The 21159-nt window shown below is 36.7% G+C and overlaps 1 protein-coding gene across 9 annotated transcripts in view; it reads right to left on the bottom strand.

The window, feature by feature from the left end:
- The window catches only part of INPP4B (inositol polyphosphate-4-phosphatase type II B), a 764537-nt gene that overhangs the window by 327587 nt on the left and 415791 nt on the right, over positions 1-21159 (bottom strand). For all 9 annotated transcript variants that reach the window (XM_045055824.1, XM_019828926.3, XM_045055818.1 and 6 more), the window contains 2 exons: positions 17058-17176; positions 14914-15030 (listed from right to left, as the gene is read on the bottom strand). In XM_045055824.1, coding sequence (XP_044911759.1) covers positions 14914-15030; positions 17058-17176 — 236 coding nt within the window. The remainder of the gene's footprint in view (positions 1-14913; positions 15031-17057; positions 17177-21159) is intronic.

The raw sequence follows: 21159 nt of genomic DNA, 5'->3' as shown, positions 1-21159 counted from the left end.
CTAGGAGGATCAAATGTAATACTACATATATGAATTATTTGTAATTATTGGAGTTTTATGTCATTTATTTGTTCTTTACTTTCTGTGATGCCCCAAAAAGAAATAGCACTGTTCTAAAGGGTGAAGTGATACGGATAACTATAAAGTAATAAGATAATCCTTTTCTTTAATCTGTCATGCAGTAACACAACTTGTAGTTTGGTCTGATGTTTAATTAATTAATAACACTCAAAACTTTCCTTCTATCTTTGATGTTTCTGAGAGTCCAAATGGTTAAACCATTTTCCTTATAGAAAAAAAAAAAACTTTTTTTTCCACAATTTTTAGGTGGCTATGGCCTCAGAAGCTCTTCAAACAATCTCATCTAGTTAAGCATTCATGAATCTCATGAGGTCAGGCTAGAGAAGAAACATTCTGCTAATCTTTTGTCTAATAAAAGTCGTTAGAAGGAAAGTGAAGGAAGTTTGTGAGGAAGGTACAAAAGAATTCTTTACTTTCTGCTCCATCCAAGGTCAAAGAATCCTATAAAAGCCTTTCACATTAGGCAGTTTGAATGATGTGTCAAAAATCAAACTGGATAATAACTCAGAGTTAGAAGAACGAAAAAGAAGGAAAAGGTGATTTGCTGGTCAGCCCATCAGGTAGAAGTATGATTTGAAAAGTGAATCATAAAGAAGAGTTTTTTTTTTTTTCCTCTCTCTCTCATACTCCTTTTCACAGTGGTTTCAGAAGACAGACCCACAGGCACACTGCTATGTGTAACCCAAGTCAGAAGGAGAATCAGTATTAAAATGACTACAGTGGAAAATTTGGGCACGCCTTTGCAGTAATCATCTTTTCCAGTTTTTCTCCCCTTTGGAAAGAAACACTCACAGGAAATGGACGTTGGAGAATCAAACTGTAGAGTATCAGATAAATGAAATGTTAAAATAACAACAAAGAAAATAGATTCTTATTCATTGCTGTTCATATGTCTCAAACTGAAACATGGCTGGTACACAGTATGGGCTCTGCACCCAGCCACAAGTCACCAGGCAAGAACATCCAATGTATCCAGACTGACCAGTTCACTGGAAACATGGTCAGCCTTGAGGAGTCTGATACCATGAAACCACTAATCCTGATCTTGGAAATATACCAGTGTCACTCAGGAAAGAATGCCCTCAGTGCCAGAATAATATCTGAATAATATCTGCAGTAAATGATGATGATACTTGCATTTCTACTACGTTTTCAGTTTCCAGAGCACTTTTACATATGTTAGTCTGTCTTCATTCCAGTAGTAGACAGAACAGGATTGATGATCATTTTAGAGCTGGGGGAACTGAGTCCCCAAATGGATAACTTGTCTAAGGTCACACGACTAAGCAGCAGATCTGAGATTAGAACTTCCAGTTCTTAACTGTATGTTCTGTGCTCTCAATGCAGCATCACAGTTGAGAAGGAATCCTTGAAGGGTCCAAGAGTTGTATTTCTGATCCCAGGTTTGAAAACGTTCTTGCTACAGTCCTTTGTAACACTACGTGCGTGCACTGCATTTTCCCATAATAGCATTCAGAAATATTATATCCACTGGTGGCGTTTTCAGATGCCTCATGGTTTTTGTTACAATAGTTCACCTCCAGTTTGGTATTGCTTTTTCTCAGATACTTGTTTAGGTTGCAAGTTCAAGGTGGGACACCTAGGGAAAGCAACTATTGCACATGTGTGCTGGAGAAAGCAGAATGGAGAAAGCAGTGAAGCAGAATCTAAGAGACAAGCTCTGCCTTTAAACCTACACCACCTGAAAAAGTTCTCTTTACAGAGAGAAGAACATTTCTCTGAATATTAACATCACCCTAAGGATATTTCTGGCTTTTTGGGGGGACAACAAATGAATTTGATCCTGGAATTTAAAGTTTAAAGCCTTACTTAATGTTTAAAGCCTTATATTACTCAATGTACATATTCATATTTAAAACTGGGTGTATATGTATGTGTGAATATGCATGCACCTGTCTAGAGGTTCTATCATGAGGCCCCCATTTCTTTGCTGCTCTGAGGCCAGAGCAAGCTGCTATTTACATTTCACTATGCCTCAACTTAAATTCAGGAATGAAAAGCAAACATGGTAGCTTTAGCACATACTTTAAATGCCCCAAATGGAGGCTTGCTGGGGTTTGCAGTGGGTGACTTCTTGTTTATATTAAATCCTATCCAATTAAGCTTTTCTTGGGAAACTGCTTTCACACATTTTAAACCACTAATATGACTATAAATGCCCTTTTCATAAAACCAAAATAGCAGTTTGAAAAAGAGAAGAATAATATTTAAAATTTTAAATATCCATGGGGCACCTGGGTGGCTCAGTTGGTGAAGCGTCCGACTTTGGCTCAGGTCCAAAGTTTGAGCCCCATGTCGGGGGCTCAGACCCTGAAGCCTGCTTCAGATTCTGTGTCTCCCTCTCTCTCTGCCCCTCCCCTGTTCACACTCTGTGTCTCTGTCTCGCAAAAACAAACATTAAAAAAATAAAAAATAAAATTTTAAATATTCCTATAGACCCCATATGTGATTAAACAAATCTCCATAGTGCCTTCCGAAGGCTGCTTTCTCTATCATGGTTAAAAACAATTACCCGAGTTTGTATGTGAGACCAATATTTTCAGGAATTCACATACTGAATTCCTTAGGACATGATGTAAGGAACAGCTGCCACCTTAACATTTAGCTCCATCCTCAATGAGCACATCTTAAAAGACAGCTTGACTTAATGCCATGAAACCTAAGTAAACCTGGCTCATGGCAACATGAGAAGAAAATCTTTGGGATGTGGAAACAGATGTCCCTTAACATTTTTCAGGATGTGACATCACCTTCTGCCTTGGTGTACATGACTCTGCTCAGTAGGTTTAAAAATAATTTTCACGTGAATTTAAATACCAGCCTGAACTTAGTTTTAATTATCATTCCATTCAGATGGCTCTAAGGAAAGCCTATGTTTCTTTAGAATTTCCTTTTGTTCCCGCTGTGTGGTGTATAGAAACTTTCGGTAATTAAAAGCTATTCCTAGCTGAAGCAGTCTAACCTTTTAAATCACTAGTTTCTGCTCCTTTCTGATCAGAAGAAATGTTTTGGCAACACATCACATTTCAGCTTTGCAAAACCAAGAAAGAATGGGAGGTCAAAGCACAACATGTGTCCTCAGTGCCCACGGTGTGTTTCAGGTATCACCTGCATTGGACAGGGTGTGCACGGAGTTTCCACCTGCATATCAGCTGAGCCAAGAAGGCTGCTGTAAGAATGAGACAGGGCTGGCCAGCCAGGCACGAATGGCCTAAGATGCTGAACAAACGGCAACAGCTGGGGGATACTTGAAAACTGTAGGAATGAGTGAAATATCCCAGAGACGAGGGAAATAAATTGAAGCAGAAATAACTCAGTTCGGAGTCCAAGTCAGACTCACAAATCATAGCAGTCAGTTATCAGATCACTCGACTACTGTTAGCAGGTGGAAAGATAAATGTTCCTAGATCTACTTTGAAGCACAAATTCATTGCACAGCATACTATAATGTAGCATGGGAAGATTGTGCTTCCCCCTGAGATTGCAGAGCCAAGAGACCCCCCCTAGTTAGTTCGGGGAGTTCCCACGGACTTCAAGTATTGCAGATGATTGCCATTTTCTTCCTCTTCTGCTCTGAACGAGCTCGGTGATGTTTTTGGCTGCTGCCTCCATTCCATGCAGATGATCCCCGACAGTGGGTCCCTCACATCTCCCCAGATGCTGAAGCCCCTGCCCTGTGCCCACCAGTACTCCTTCAGGCTGCCACTTGTTCACTGCAGTCCCCTTTCATCCAGGACCACGGACAGACTTCCCATATTGAATCTTCAAGATGCAAAAGGAACAACACTCCTCTTAGGATGACATATTTTGTATAAAAGTAATGGGAATGGCAGTCATTTTTAAAAGTTACATCTATTTTAATTTATTAAAAATAAGGAATTCTGTCAGCAAATCCATTAACCTGACAGTTTTATCACACTTATTTTATTTCATGCTCTCCTTTATCTCTTCTTTTACTCTGCCTCATCATCCACACCCCTCCTCCCCCACTCAACCCATTGCCTTAACCCTCCTATATTTTCTACATACTCATAACAGTCATCTACAATTATATACTATCTTAAATACAGAAACACACATACATATATAAAGGCATTTTTCATTAGTAGTTTTGTTTTCATGAAATTAGATTATATGTTATTTTTGGCATTTGCTTTTCTCAATTATGCAGTCCCTCCTGAATCTTCCAGGTCTGCTTTTAGAACTCCCATGAATTACACCTTCTTTTTCTAAGGCTTCATAATATCCCTAGTTTGGACACACCAGAATTTTTTCACACACTTCACTACTGATAAGCATTCACCCTGTTTCTAATTTTTCACTATTTGAGCAATGCTCAAACATCCTTTTCCATATATCCTCAAGTACAAGTGTGTTACTTGGAAGAGGTTAATAACCAGGAGTAATGTTGCCAAATCAAAATGCATACTTATTTTCCATTTTAATAAATGCTGGCATATTGTTTTTTTTTTTAAGTTGTAAAATTTCACATTAAATCAACAGTGCATGAGAGTACACTTTTTCCCACATCCCTGCCAGCAATGGTCTTTAAAATTTTTGCCAGTTTATTAGTAAAAATTGATGAGCACATTGCTATTTTAATTTTGTGTTTCCAAGAATATACAGTTAGAACATTTTTAAATGTTTCTTGGTCATTTAGATTTATTCTTCTGAGGGCAACCTCTTTAAATATCCTTTTCTAAACTTGAAAGAACTTTTTAAATATTATAGGGATTAATCCACCAATCTTTGACTTGCATATAGTTTTCCATACGTACTTTTTCTGTCTTGTCTATGCCATAGATCCTCATGTAAAATGTGTAGATTTCCATATAGTCAAATGTCAACTTTTGTTGACTAAATGTCAACTTATGGACTCCCATTATTAAGAAAACTTTCCCTACCTCCTGCTTCTAGATTATATATCTTTTAAACTATCTTGCAAGAGCTTTAATGCAATTTAGTTTCTACATTTAATTAATCTATGTGAAATGTATTTTTATACATATGACTGTAGTATCATTTTCATCCAGATGGACAGTCATTTAACCAATACCATTTGTATTAAATAATCTACTTTTTACCTGCTGACTTAAACCATCTACCTCATAGAGTCAATTATCAGCTTTCCTGGAATCTGCTCTTAGATTTGATATTCTGTCTCACTTCTCTATTTGTCTATTCCTATGATCAAACCACATAGATTTGACTGCAGTAGCTTTATGTTTTGTTTTAATGCCTGATCAGGCAAATCTTACTATTTTTTTAAAATGTCTTTGGCTATTCTTGAATATTGATTTAGTTAAGTAAATTTTAAGATCACTTTATCCAATCCCCCAAATCCCTCTCCATAAAAATACTTATAATATTTTATTTGCAATTACATTAAATTTATAAATTGATTTGGATTGATGGTAATTATATTATTTTCTAACACAAGTAAGTTTTCCTATTGGTAAAGACCTTATTTTACAGTCTTTAATAAGATTTTATACTTTTCTATGTAATGTAAGCTACAAAAGAAGGGTGCTATTGATTTTTAAATATATTGATCTTATAACCAACCAACTTACCAAATCATATTTGGCTTTTATTTCTAAAGTCTCTTGGGATTTCCGGATATTTTAATCACATCAATAGATAAATAGTTTTGCTTCTTGTCTTCCAAATTTTACATAAGTAATATAATTTTCTCATTGTATTTTCTATAGTCTCCAAGAAGATGTTGAATAATAATGATGATAGTGGTTAATTAGGAGTCTCATCGAAATGATTTTAGCACTTCATTGTTTGAACATTTATATTATCTTATTCAGATAGTTTTGTATTATATTTCTGTAATATAATCTATTTATTTTTTATTAGACATGACCACTAGATTTATTAAATGCATCTTTACCATCCATTGACAGAATCAAAAGAGTTTTCTCCTTTACTTAATAAAATAGATTATGTTGATAGATGTTCTGATATTGAGCCATTTTTGCTTTCCAGAATGTATTTTTCTTTTTCCACACAGATGAATTCTACTGAATGCTATTTCACTTACAACTTATGTACCTATGTTTCTAATTGAAATTTGGGTATAGCTTTTATTTTATTTTTTTAACATTCATCAGGTTTTGGTGTTAAGGTGCTCCATATGTACACAGGCTGTATTCCTGGGTCAAACCTCACTGCCTACATTTCTGTTCCCTTATGATAAGGGATCAGAGAACTTCCTAAAAGTTCTGGGAAGCACCCATCAAATTAGATTTATACTGACATGACTAAACTCCAGTTTGTGGACTCAACAGGCTCAAAACAGAATTACCCTGCAACTCCCCCAACCACTCTTCCCAGTGATATTTCATGATGCCTAAAATGAAAAGTGCTCACTGCTCAAAACTTATGAGAGTAAAAAATTCAAAGTCATTCTTGAATGTACAATGGAAGTCAGAGTCAGAATAAGAGTTCATTGGGAAACACAGGGTAAATTATGGTCCTCTATGTTTGTGATTAACATTAATTAACTTTCCCAGCTTTGAAAAGAGAATGGGAAGTGACCTTATGTCATCATTTCTATTTTTTAATGTTTATTTATTTATTTATTTATTTATTTATTTTTGAGAGAGGGCACAAGTCGGGGAGGGGCAGAGAAAAAGAGGGAGACACAGAATCTGAGGCAGGCTCCAGACTCTGAGCTGTCAGCACAGAACTCAACTTGGGGCTTGAACCCATGGACTATGAGATCATGACCTGAGCTGAAGTCATAAGCTTAACCAACTGAGCCACCCAGACGACCCATCATCATTTCTATTTTAATTGGAAAAAAGGCAAATTAATTCTAGGTATGTGTGTGTGTGTGTGTGTGTGTGTGTGTGTGTGTGTGTGTGTGTGTTTTAAGCTAGGTTAAACAATGTTTCTAACACACACATTTGTAGACAGCTAAGTTTGAAAATATTCGAAATACAGTTCTGCTAATCTCCATGAGATAAGAATATGGCGACTTCACAGAGTCAAGGGGCCACTCTGCTAAGGCCAAAAGGTTTTGTAAGAAACTTCCTTTACTTCATGAGTAAATTCATTTTCTTATTTCAAATAAGACTGTCCAATAGCTGGCCTGTCTCCATGCAAACATTATTTTCTTAGGGAAAGTAAGGAAGTATTGAATATTCTTTCCTCTATTGTGGGAGTCCAAACAAAAACAATAAACAAACAAAAGCCCTGAACAGATGATATAGAGCAAGTACTGTGTGAGTGAAGATAGTAACACAGAAAACAGGAATAAAAGAAGAAAGGAAAAACAACGTAAAAAGCAGCATAGATTGTAATGCACTGAATATGTCAACTACAGAGGAGGGGAAAAGGAGATGGAAATGCAAATATAGAGAGAGTAGCATAAATGCTAAAGGAAAGAACTTAAATATATAGTACTTCCACTTCTGGTAAAGATGCAAAAATTTGCAAGAGACTGCCACTCCTATAGTAACATCAGATACGCTACCAAATCAGTTTTTGTTATACCCATCAGAAACCTGAGGATGTAAATAAACCAAATGAAATAAAATCCAGGGAAAGACAGACTATTCCTGGAGGAAGACATACCCATGGCTGGTATTATTCCTGGCTGAGCAGCAGGAAGCGGAGGATCTTCCATAGAAACCAGATGGACTCGTAATAAACTTTTAATGAGCACATGTTGCCTGGCATGAGAGATTTGAGCCGTGAGGAGCCCTAGCCATTGCATGAATGAATTTTGCCCATCCACCTACTCCTTCCCATGGGACATCACATACTGAAGGAGGAGATTTCAATGTACTGGAGAGCTGAGAGATTTCACCACTGAGCTGCACAGGGATTTTTCCAATGTGAAGCAGAGGAGCAGAGGTCGATTTCCCCATGTGCTAGGCTGAAGCTTGAGAGAGAGGCGAGATTGCTGCCAAGTGAAAAAAAAATTGCCTCCAGTAATCTAAGGTTGGCTTAACTTACAGAAATGAATTAATGTATTCACTACATTAACAGAATAAGTAAGACAAACATTTAAGCCTCTCAATATATACCAAAAAAAGCCATTGGACCAAATTCAATACTACTCGTGATAAAAACTCACAGAAAATTAGGGATAGGGAGAAATTCCTCAATCTGACAAAAGACATCGATGAAGAGCCTACAGTTAAGATCATATTTAATGTTGAATTACTGAACACTTCTTCCTTAAGTCTGGAAACAAAACCAGGATTTCCACTGTTACCACTTCTATTGATATTATACTGAAAGTCCTATTGCACCTAGCTAGTGCAATAAGGAAAGATAAGATGCACTTTGACTGGAAAGGAAAACATAAATTTTTCATTATTCGCAGGTAACATGATTATATATTTATAAAACCCTATGGAGTTTTAAAAAATGTTTTAGAACTAATACGTGAATTTAGCAAGACTGTAGGTTACAAGGCCAATACGCAGAAAGTAATTGTATTTCTACATACTAACAAACAAGAGTTTAAAATTATATATATACATATATATATATATATATATAGTGTGTATATATATATATACACATATATTTTATGTTTACTTATTTATTTTAAGAGAGAATGAGAGGGAGGGGCAGAGACAGAGAATCCCAAGCAGGTTCCAGACTCTCAACACAGAACATAATGTGGGTTCAATCCCACAAACCGGGACATCATGACCTGAGCTGAAACCAAGAGTCAGATGCTTAATCGACTGAGCCACCCAGGCACCCCTAAAGCTATATTTTAAAAAATACCTTATATGTTATCATGAAAAACTATCAAATATACCTAGAAATAAGTCTTAAAATATATTATGATCACACACAAATGATGTGAACACAAATGTATTCCTGATAAAATTTAAATACGTAAATACATAGATATGTCTAGCATATTTAAAGATTAATAGACTCAGTATTGTTAAGATGTCCATTCCCTCCAAAATGATATATACATTCAACAAAATTCCAATGAAAATCCCAATGAAAATTCAACAGATTGTTGAAAATCCCAACAATCCCAATTGAAGAAACTGACAAGCTGTTTTCAAATTTATGTGGAAAAACTAAGGCTCTAGAATAGGCAAGGCAAAACAAAACAAAAATCGTGACAAAAAGCACAAAGGTGGCAGGACTTACAATAAAGCTACAATCTTTGTGTTATTGTCACGATGCTAGATAAAGAGATCAATGGAAGAAAAGAGATCATTGAGAAATAGACCTGCGTCTATCAGTAGACAACTGAATTTCTATTCAAGACACCAACTAAATTTAATGAAGAAAAAAGTATTTTTGACGAATTGCTGCAATAACTGGATATTCTCATGGGAAAAATAACTTTGATCCCTATCTCATTCGTCAATGTAATGGCTAGAATGATAGAACATTCCGAAGGAAGACACTGGAGAATACTCTCATGACCTGAGGCACAATAATCTTTGGGGGCACAAAAAACATTATGAGTGAAAAGATTGATAAACTGAACTCACTCAAAATTTAAAATCCCTGAATAACAAAATACATCATTAGGAAAATTATAAGGTAAGCCAAAGGGAGGAGAGGCCCTTGTAACACCTATATTCATAAAACCACTTACATCCACATATATGAAAAGTTCTTATAAATCAACAATAAAAAGAAAACCCGTTTTTTTTTCAAAAAAGGGAAAAAATGTGAACAGAAACTTGCAAACAGAAAAGATGAATGGCCACTAAGCATAGGAAAAGGTACTTAAAGAATCAGTCATCAGGAAAACGCAAATTAATACCCATTAAGATACCACTTCGTACCCACTAGAATGCTAAATGAAAATGATCGACAATATCATTATTAGTGGAGTTAACTGGAACTCTCATACAGAATTAAGAGTAGGAGAATAAACCCATACGATAACTTTGAAGAACAGTTTGGCAGTTCCTATAAAAGTTAAACAGACATCTGCCCTATGACTTAACAATTTTAACTCCTCAGTATTTGCCTCCCAAAATAAAAACAAATATCCACACAAATACATGTACTCAAATGTTCATACACACTTTATTCATTGTTGTCAAAAGCTGCAAGTAATTAAATGCCCATCCATAAGAGAATGAATAAACAAATTGTGGTGTCTCTACAGCATAATGCCATTCAGTAACAATACCACTCAGCAACATAAATGAATCTCAAAAACGTGTTTGAACAGAAGATACCAGGCACAAGAGAACACATATTATATGATTTTATTCACATAAATTTCAACAAGCAAAACAAACTTATGGTGATATATATATGGGAAAGTTGTTGCCTCAGAGTATGTGGGGTGGCAATTGACAAGAATGAGGCACAAAGGAACTTTTTGGAATGATGGAAATGTTCTGTATCTTGAATATGCATAGGTTATATGGTCATGTGCAACTGTCAAAGTCATCAAACTGAAACTTTATATCTGTCCTTTTTATCATATATAAATTATGCTTCAATAAAATATAAATATGCTCTTTGTAAATATATACCATTTATCAACGCGTAGAAAGAAAGTGAAGTTTTATTTGAAGGGCAGCAATATTTTAAAACCTTGAACTACCTCTATACTATGGATTCAGAATCAGTAACTCCCCTTGCAAATTATATTATGATGGAGACAGAAGCGTCACAAAAGACAAAGTCTGAGTGAACCAGCAAGTTGAGAAGACCTTGTGGCACACACAAAAGAAAAGAGAAAACAAGGCCAGGTGGACAAAAGCAAAAGTTTAAGACATAAACTTAGTCACCTCACAACAGGTAACAATAGCTGTTGTTTCATGATTAGTTAGCCACTTCATTATAAAATGTATTCAGACATCTGCAATTAGTTATACACACTTAATCTAAGTGCTTAAAAAATTTGGATATGTTTTTCCCCTATATTGACATATTAACATTTTTTTCTCAATCAGTTTTGAAGACCTAAATAAAGAATGCTTTTAAAATACCAGCTGAAATAAAAATACCATCGTGTGGGAGTGAAAATGAGGGCAATCCTAACAACATACGTACACTTGAGAAAAGACAGGATCTTTGAATTGGCCTACTTAAGGCTTTAGAATCTCAATTTTTTCATCTTTGAAATGGACGCAGTAATACTTCCCTCAAAGAATTTTTTAGAGACTAAAGGACAAACCATACATATTAACCATAGTGTTTGGTATATGCTTAGTGATCAATAATAGCGATTTCTTTTTAAGGAAAAAGCTGTACTATACCTTCTATAGAAGATAGAGAAGAAGGCCAGCTTATAGACTTTGAATCTCAACAAGTATAATTATACCTAACCTTCTCAAAAGTCAGTGTAGAAAATCAAGCCAAGTCAAAGTATACGAAATGTAAATGATTTTCTTTTCCATAGAAAAACACACACACAAAACTTAGACACTTCCGTACAGGTAACTGCACTAGAAGTGAACTGCCTTAAACATATAACTCATACAGTTCAATACACTTACATCTAATCTTGATAAGGTAACTTTTTCTGAAAGGTACAAATGGAGGATTGCTAGTAACTGGCAGTAAAAAATGTCTTAGGACATATATTCTCACCTGAGAAATGTTCAGTATCTAATGGACACAGGACTCTGTCCTATAAACTGAACATCTAACAAGTTGAGGGATACAGCAAACATTTACTCTAAGAACAAAAGGAATAAAGCAATTTGTGCTCTTGCAAAATATATAGAAATTCACACTTCTACCATGAGTAAACCAATTCTGTGACCTAATCACGTGTTTGCAGATTGATGGCTGTCCTTATCTGAGTGTTGAAAGAGCCTTGCTCAGTATCTTCCAAAACATCAGTTGTATGGGAAGAAGTGGAAAAAGACAAAGTTTGATGACAAAGATGATGTTCTTTTCCTATGTAAATTTCACCTTTTTCTGAGTTGTTTCTGTAACACATGAAAGACCCAGATTCCCAACATGATTCCCTAGGGCTAAACACTGTAAATAACATGCTAAAAATACTTTTGTCTATGTTGTTTCAGTTTCTAGGAAGTTTAAAATAGAGCAGACAACCAGTATATGTTCAGAAAACATGAGCTTCACTATTAGAACTTGGCTTCTCCTATGCTGGACACGGGTTTCAATTTCAGTCTTTGAAGCCCCCACCAAACAGCTGGATATCAGAGAGCCCATTCTGAGAAAAAAGGTAATTTCCTCATGGTGACGAAATTAATAAAAAGTTCATTCTTATTTTATTTTTAAGTTTATTTATTTATTTTGAGAGAGACAGAGAGAAAGAGAAAGAGCATGCATGTGAGCAAAGAAGGGGCAGAGAGAGAGAGAGAGAGAGAAAGAGAGAGAATCCTAAACAGGCTCCATGTTCTGCACAGGGCCCAACACAGGGCTTGATCTCACAACCTTGAGATCATGACCTGAGCAGAGATCAAGAGTTGGATGCGACTGAGCCACCTAGGCGCCCCAGTCACTCTAATTTTAATAATGACCCTATCACCCAACCATAACCTACCTTCCCACCTGCCAAGCATTATCCATCCATCTGCCACAGTGAGAGATTTGCTGAAGTGAATGAGGAGGATGAAGAATGTAGTAGGAGGAAACAATAGTCATTCTGAATCAACAGACTCTTCCCATTCATTATAATGATTAATTGCATTTCTGAAGTTACTAAGTTAAGGTAATCAATCTTAGGTCCAATGTTTGGAGGAATAGAAGAACAATGACTAGTTAGATAATAGCCATATCAAGGGCACAGATGAAAGGTTATCATTTCTCTTTAAAAATATCTAATATAAATAGGTATGTCAATGAATATAAAATGGCAAAGTAACAAATTTATTTGACTGATGAACTCCAAGTAATGATAAACTCGATAGGAAAGAGCAAGCAACTTAGTCATCCGACTCAACTAGTTAGTATTCAGTTGGTAGAAGATCTCATTGTTTTGGGCCAGCCTAACATGATCAATGATTTACTAGGATCAAATATTTAAACTACTTTTAAACACAAGCACATAATTCATTAATTTTCTAAAACACAAACACATATTTTCATTTCGTAGGTCTTAAAAGTATTATGATCTTAAATTGTTTTAGGTTGTTAGGTGCTCATCATTACAAATTGTACTTTAAAACCACTTCCTGCTTCCTCTTCTTACCCTCTCCCACCCCCAACCCAAAGAAAATCTTAAGAAACAAGAGAAAAACTTCCAGGATAAAGACTATATGTCTGTGGGGATTATTAGCATATTAATAGACTCTGTTTCTATTTACACTTCCATATCCAGAACCAATTGTTAGTTATTTTAAGGAAGAGGTTATGCCTTAATTAACAGCTCTTTGTAAATGAAAGCCGCTTGCTTTTCTTAAGTGTGTTCAAATTTCACAAGTCGTATTTTACAGCAGGGATCCCAGTTCATCCAATACTTTTATGTGATAACACCTCTGATCAAGGAAGGAAGTCTTTAAAAGACCTTAAATAATTAGCTTTCAGAACAGAAGCCAACAAAAAGTATAATTAATGAGTAAGCTGATTATCCCTAAAGCATTAACATCCATGCACATTTTAAATGAGAGAGAGTGAAGGGACTAGAAGCACCTTAGGTATTTAATATTTCTAACTCTGATATTTCTAAGGACTTCACAAACTTGAGAGTTTAGGGAAAACATTCATTTCTGTAACACAGTGTTGCTATACCTCTGTCCTTTCCATATTCTGTCCTGTCTGTGCCTTGGGACTGCCGGGAGGACTGAATTTGATCATGTGCTTGGAGGAACATAAAATCCCATAGTTGCTGCTTACCGTCCCATCATCCTAATCGTTTCCCTGCTTACTACTCCCCTGCACAGTTGTATCACCTCCTCCCACTATCTACTTGAACCATAACCTAGGTGAGGGTTAAGTTTCAAGTGACGCTTTCCTCAGACTAGGTATGTGTGATTCCCAAGGTCCAGCAGTGCCCCTTAGCTTCAACAGGAACTCTTCTGGTACCTAAAGGCCTCCCTGCCTTCAGTGTTTCCTGGCATGTGCTTCACTATTGATCGTCAACACTGCCGTAGCTCCCCTGTCTTGAAAACAGACAAAAATTCATGCTGACCTGAGGGATTTAAAGAAGAGGGCTCCTTTGAAGTCATCCCTTCCTCAGCACCTACCCAACAGGATTCTCTTCTGTCCAGGAATTTTCAGACTGGCCTCTAGAGGTAACGCCTGGTAGTTCACTATCTAACCTGGCAGTCATGGAAGAGAAGTCAGACACCGTGGGAAGACTGAAGAATTTAGGACAAAAGACCATTGGGACTTTACATGACCTTCACGTAAATAGGCCTCTTAAAACATCTGCCTAGCACTTCTTGTTTGTTTTAGTGCCAGGAACAACTTCGGGAAAATAGAGGGAGTTTCTCTCTCATATGTACAGGAAGAAATTGTGAAAATAGAGCCCTTTATCAATCTCCTGTTTTAGAATAATTACAATCTCTAGAAAGTTTTGAAGCATGTAAAGTTAATCCTTTCTACTTGCTTTATGCCCACAATATGACTCCTTCAGCAACTCCTTACAACAACAACAGAAATGAAAACCAAGAGATCAAGCCAGCCTGCCTGAAAAAGAGAAAAATATGTTCTGAAAGCTTTTGCTCCTAACCAATTGCCAGTTTGGCACTAAGCCAAGTGAATTGGAAGGGGGTGGGGGGGGGAGACGTCAGGAAACTATAAACATAAGGCAAGCATAAACACAGTATAAATGCCCTCTTTGAAAAATGCCCAGTTATATCCAAAACCCAATAGTTTGGAAAAGCATAACTTCTTTTCCCAAAGAAAGAAAGAAGCGTAAGTACTTACAGTGTCATGAGACTTATCCTTGACATCATAGACTGTTAGCTTTATTTTGGTCTCCTCATAGATGGGATACTCAGATGGGAATGTGACACCAGTCAAAAACAGTGGGTCTCTTGTTCCCTGTAACAGCAGCAGCAGACAACTTTGATTCAATAAAGCAGCAACTGCAGCCGGCAGCATGCAGGGACACACGAGAGCGCAGAAAATGTGTCTGAGTCTGTTTGTTTTTCTAGGAAATAGTTCTGTTGGAAGAGAGACCTGAATTGCCAAATGATGCTCATGGGCGACAGAAGGCCCAGGGCCCCAAATACTGATATAGCTGTTGATAGTAAATGCTACTACATCAGTGTCACAGCTGCTAATAGTCTGGAAAAACAGCTTATTTTCATTATATGCAGAACTCTCCTTTAGGGTCAGTTGTCAGTCCACCTAGAATACATTTAATGGATTTCACATGAAATGTATACAAAAATCTAAGATATTGACTGATCAAAGTAAAATGAAGCTATTTTCTCATAAAGTACCATTTACTTCCTTTCTGTAATGATTCAGCTGAAAGCCATGCTCTGATAATGTCCATTTGTTTTGAGATGTTCAGCTGGGTTTTTTTTTTTCTCCAAGCAATTTGAAAACTAATGAAAGAAACTTCATATGATGGATTTGGGGCTATAAAATTACTAGTTTAGGATGTGCCCCACAGGATAGTTCAATGTCTCATAATTCATTTTTAGAGAGCTGACATCCAACATTAAATTTGACATCGATATTTAAATATGCATATTACCAAATATCATGGAGATGTTTGCTACAATTCTGTAAACCAGGCATCTATGAGTTTCTGAAAGCTCAAGTTATTCATTTATCCATTCATTCTTTCTCTTTGTACTCAACAAATACTACTTTTTGTTCAGCTCTGTGTTAGACACGTTGGAAAAAAACAGCCCCAAATAGCTATGTATGTTCAAACATAAACATCTGAAATGTGTCAAAATAATTTCTTTTAAGTTTTGGCAATGTTTTAAAAATAATTATATTGGAACAATACTTAAATTTTTTTCATAGCATAAACAACTTTATAATTTTAGTCAAGTTTTTGCTATATGAATGAGGCTATTTTTGTTAATTCAACCACAGCATTAACTACAAATTATACCAGCATTGGCACCTAAAGTTTCCAAAGGGCAGATTCAAGATTCCATACAGGATCTGGGTCATTCTCATTAGAGAAATGAGTAGAGTTCAGTCTGAATCATTTATTCCGCCAGCCAGGCACAGGTCAGCATTGAGTAAACCCGGTCTGGGGTAGGCTACTTAGTTCCTTGTAGAGAAATTCCTCATGCAAAACAGACAGGGTTTACAAGTCTAAAAAAATCACGCACAGCTAAGGAGTTTAAAGTATACTTTCTTTAGTCCCAGATATTCAGGTATCTCTTATTCACTAAGTTCATGAAATATGCATGATGAGAACAAAATAATCAAAAGGGAAACACTTCCTCTTTTGAATCTGATCCAATAAAATAACAAGTTTCCTCCCAACACATTTTGAATGTATATTAGTAACAATAAATGTAAATAGGAAATCTCTCATCTGATGAGTAATATTTACACCCTTTAGCTAGAAACATTACAGTTTCTGAAATTAATCATCTACCTTTCTTTGAAAAACATCTTACTTTAAAAAGACACACACAAATAGCAGAGAATATAAAGTTTCCATGGGCAGACTGAAGAACATAGGAAAAAACGAAAAGGGCAAAAACACTTAACTTCTCTAGGTACTTTATGGTTCTTTTTTTCCCCCAAAAGCGAATATTCATTCCATTTAATTAAAAAAATCTCTATATATTTTTTCCCTACTTGTTGCTATATTTAAGGATTCAACGTGGGATTTTTTTTCTTTCTATTTACTAAAGAAACATAAGGTCTTTTATGAAAAAGGCAAGTTCTTCTCTCATCTGTTTATTCTGGTAAGTTACCAATGCATGCTTAATAACCTCAGGTATGCTTTCTCAAATGACATAGGACAGTAACATAGCATAGCTACAGGCCATGGGCTAACTTATTTCAGCTGTTTGCTTAAATCCAGAAAGAGGCTGAGAGAGTGAGAGCAGAGCAGAGAAATGCAGGCACACAGCTCGCTCACTCACCTCCACGATTTCCGTGCTTGAGTATCTTGTCAGACCCTGCTCCGCCGGGTGGATTACTGAGATCTGCACCAGTGTATTCAGCTTCCGATCACGGACAGGAGCCACAAGATCCTTGCATGCTGACAATGACGGAGGAAAGAGAAAGAAAAGAAACTAACACCATGTCTCAGGGAAAACTTCTGTCTGAGTTGGAAGTAAACTTAGCGACGGCGCTGAATGAAATCTCCTGGGACTCAGGCTGATTTTTTTTTTTTTTTTTTTTTTTTACAGAGGAAGTCCCTTGGAAGTACCTTACAGAAATAGGAAGTCACGTGTTGCAGAGCTGAATTGAGAGTTCATTTCCACTGACAACATTTGCCGCTCCTGCTAGTCTTGACTGCCCGGGGATCCCGGCTCTAATGTGTGACTGTGCACACACAGCTCAGGGACTTGAGGGACTTTAATTAGTCATTAAACCCTGGGCTTTAAATCACACTCCCAGACAAAGTAAGCTGAGTTGGGCTATATCCGGGAAACTTTACGCTGTTCCTTATTGACATTGGCTGGATTGGTTCAAATGTACCAGTGCGCCCTTGGTCCTTACCTGTCTATTGGCTAGAGCTGGCCTCCTACAATCATACACAGTGACAGAAACTGGGAAGAGAGGCTACACTACCAAAGCAGCACGCAAGCCACAAGCCAGAGGCAGAGGAGGGGTTAAAAATGCCCTCTGTCTGGGATACCAGCCAAGTCTGGGAGGCAGAAATATGGAATAAGGATGGGTGAATTTTTGCCCAGGGGCCACAAACTAATAACTTTCCTTTGAGACACCAGGCTCATATTACAGACTCTCATCACCATACCATATTTACCTGAATATCTTCTCCTCCCACGTATCATTCCCACAATACTAAGGGAAAATCAAAACTGCATTCCTTTGCAGCATGTCCAACATCTGTCCCAGTGCTTTCTCCCCTGGCTCTGAAATAGTTTTACTACCTGCCTTTGGGTGGCTAAATATGATGCAAAGCCTCCTCTCCAGAAGGGGTTCAAGTTATGCTCAGCTGAAAGCCTAAGGCGAGCTGGGGGAAACTGGGTTCTAGATCCATGATGACAGTGTGCTGGGCTCTATACCATCCTTACCCCACACTTCTGACAGGTGCTGACTGGTACAGGAAGGGACAGGAGGATGGATGCATTTAAGCTATGTTGTGTCACTGTGGCAATTTACAGGACCTTCATCCACTGGGACACAGGTACTATGGCTTAAATCCAAAACTTGAAAGCAGAGGAAATTATAAATGTAATTAGCATCTTCCAGTGGCTTACAGATCATCTCATTTATAGAAGTAGAATGGGAAAGAGATTTGGAACCAAACAGGCCTGGTTTTCACCCAATTCTAAAAGCTCGGCAATGCTGGGCAAAATATTTACCTCCATAATTCTTCCTGCCAGACTTTGAGATCCTTTTGTTCGTGTATGGTATTTTGTCACGATTTTTCCTTACGTAAACCCCCTCTCTTTAAATGCGTCTATCAATACAGGAGAGCTTAGGAAATCGTGTGTGGAAAAAGTAATAGCTACAATTTAGTCCTCCCTGTTTTTGAGGCATTTTGCTAATTATCTTTTTATTTCTCAAAACAGAACTTGGACTTACTATTTCAGTTTTACATATTGCAAACTAGAGGCTTAGGAATATTAAGTGCTCACATTTACATTAGTAGAACACTGGTGCTTTGTTTACATCTTTCCCCATTAGTTCCATTTCTTTTCTTGCTGTACTGAATTCCTCTCCTGCACAAATGGCACCTACCTTTGGAAGACCCGCTGCCATAATTCTTTACTGTCCCACCCAAGAGATCTGCAGTTTTAGGAAACACTGATGTGAGGTTTCAATGTCAACATAGCTCCGGAAGGAAAAAAAAAAAAAAAAGCTAGATTTAAACTTTCCTGTTCTTTGGTGTTACTTTGATCATTTCCTCTACTTGCCTTACGAATCTGTTTAACTTCATAACTCATTTGCTTGGTTATATGCTCAGGGTGTTCAGCTTTCTCTCCATCTACTGATGTTGACTATACCTGTCGTGGATTTTAAAGCTGAAGTTCGTTTGCTTCAAACATATGCATCTTGCCCTCTTTCTGCCTGCAGCCTCATCTCTACCTTATGAGCTTATGACACGTTTGCTCAAAATGAGTTACTCCTTTTCAGATTTCTTATCAGTGGTGGGCTGTGATTATTTCCCAGAAGCAAGCTGCTATTCTCTCTTTTATGAGAGAAACTCTCAGACTCACTCCTAATAAAAACAGACAAAGTCTTCATTAAACTGAAGTGTTCTCTCCAACCCAATTTGCAGATATGCCAATACTGAAGAAGTAAAAACAACAATAATGGCACTTTGTATTCCTTTATATTCCATATCTTAAAACAAGCACAAAAAACAATAACTAAAGTCATACCTCGGGCAGTACATATCTCTTTTCTTCCCAAAACCCCAGAAGACTTTCTGTTCCCTAATACTTAGGCTGTAAGATATCATGGAAAGACCCTAAGATCAGTCAGAATTCCTGAGCTGTGTTGCTAGATTCCTTGTTTACTAGTTATGTGACATTAAGTCACAAACTCTTGAACACTTTATTTCTTCATCTGTTTACCTGTCTCTTGGCATCTAACTGAGAAAGGCTAATGCCTTTTTTATGAATGGACTTTTCTACATAAAGTTTATCAATATCATTATACTAATATTTACCAATATATATCAACATTTACCAATATTTAGTGTTTTATTATTGTGTAAAATGTTTTTTATTGACTCAGTCATATTCAGATAGCTCCTTAAAGCTGTCACCATGTCCAATATATGTTTGTAAATACAATCCAGTAGGTGAGTCACTGTATTTCATATCATGAAACCCATACACGCCATGGATCTATATATCCTGAAACTGTCCCACTGAACGGGTGATAAATGATGAGTGCTTGGATTTCTTCATGGAGATATCACTCATTTGGTCACTATAAAGTCTAACCTGCATAGGAATTATGTGATAGCCAATAAAGAAGCCTAAAAACTCTGTCAATCTTCCAGATATACTTGCCACAACCCATCACCCAAACAAAACTCTGATCTGCCTACATGGCCTTCCTCAACTCATAAGACTAACAGAGTACAGTAGGTTTTGTTTCTGTTGTTCTGTTTTACTTAAGAATTTTTTGAGTCAAATGCATAGTTAATGAATGTCTCCTGCAATCATTAATATATATATATATATATATACATATATATATATATGAATGATTATATATATAATTATATATAAAGGAATTATTTCTTCCTTTTTACTGGTTTTGTTTTGGACTGAGCTATTTAAAAGTATTCCCAAAGTCCAGAAGAGTTTAAATACACAAGATGCTAATAGGTTGGGATTCAGATGTGCTTGTGTCCATTGAATAGACTTGTTTTATTTTTTACCAAAAAGGGAAAAAACTGCAATATAGAAGTAATGAGTCTTTTTTTTTTAAAAAAGCTTATAATTTTAAACTTTTCTTTACAAAAATAAAATAGTTTTGAGCTACTATTTTTTTCTGTCAACTTTGTTACAGTAACTAGCAACTTGAGGGTTCACTTTCTATTGCCAGTGTTTTGAATGAGACCCGCGTCTCCTGCTCAGATTTGTAAAGGAGTCACACAGCTCTCACTCTATGGCAGGGAATCCTCGGTAGAAGTGTAAGGATAAAAAATAAAGGCAGCATCAATATCTCAGGGGAGGGCTGGGCACTGAGCAAACTGGAAAGCCTATGCTGTGTTAGCAGAGGGAACCTCTATTCAAATTCATTGCCCAAAGAAATGAAAGCCCACTGTTGCTTGATTTGAGGATCTGTCCAGAGCTTGAAATCCCAGTCACTGTGTAGGCTAAAGTTATAAGAACCATACAACAAATACATCTGTGACTGATTTGGCCTAAGGACCAGAAGTTTCTAACCTATGGTCTAGATGCTCAAAGCTACTACTTGAATTCTTAGGAAGACAGCACAAATCATCTTTTGCTCCTTAGTTCTAATATTTGAGGTTCCAGGAGCTAAGGGGGTCAGGGGTCTTCAGAGTTCTTGTTAAATTAAATATTC

The sequence above is a fragment of the Felis catus genome, chromosome B1 (genome assembly GCF_018350175.1).
Source record: "Felis catus isolate Fca126 chromosome B1, F.catus_Fca126_mat1.0, whole genome shotgun sequence".
Classification (NCBI taxonomy): Eukaryota; Metazoa; Chordata; class Mammalia; order Carnivora; family Felidae; genus Felis; species Felis catus.
Note: the sequence above shows the minus strand (reverse complement) of the source record. Positions and strands in the feature narration are given on the sequence as shown.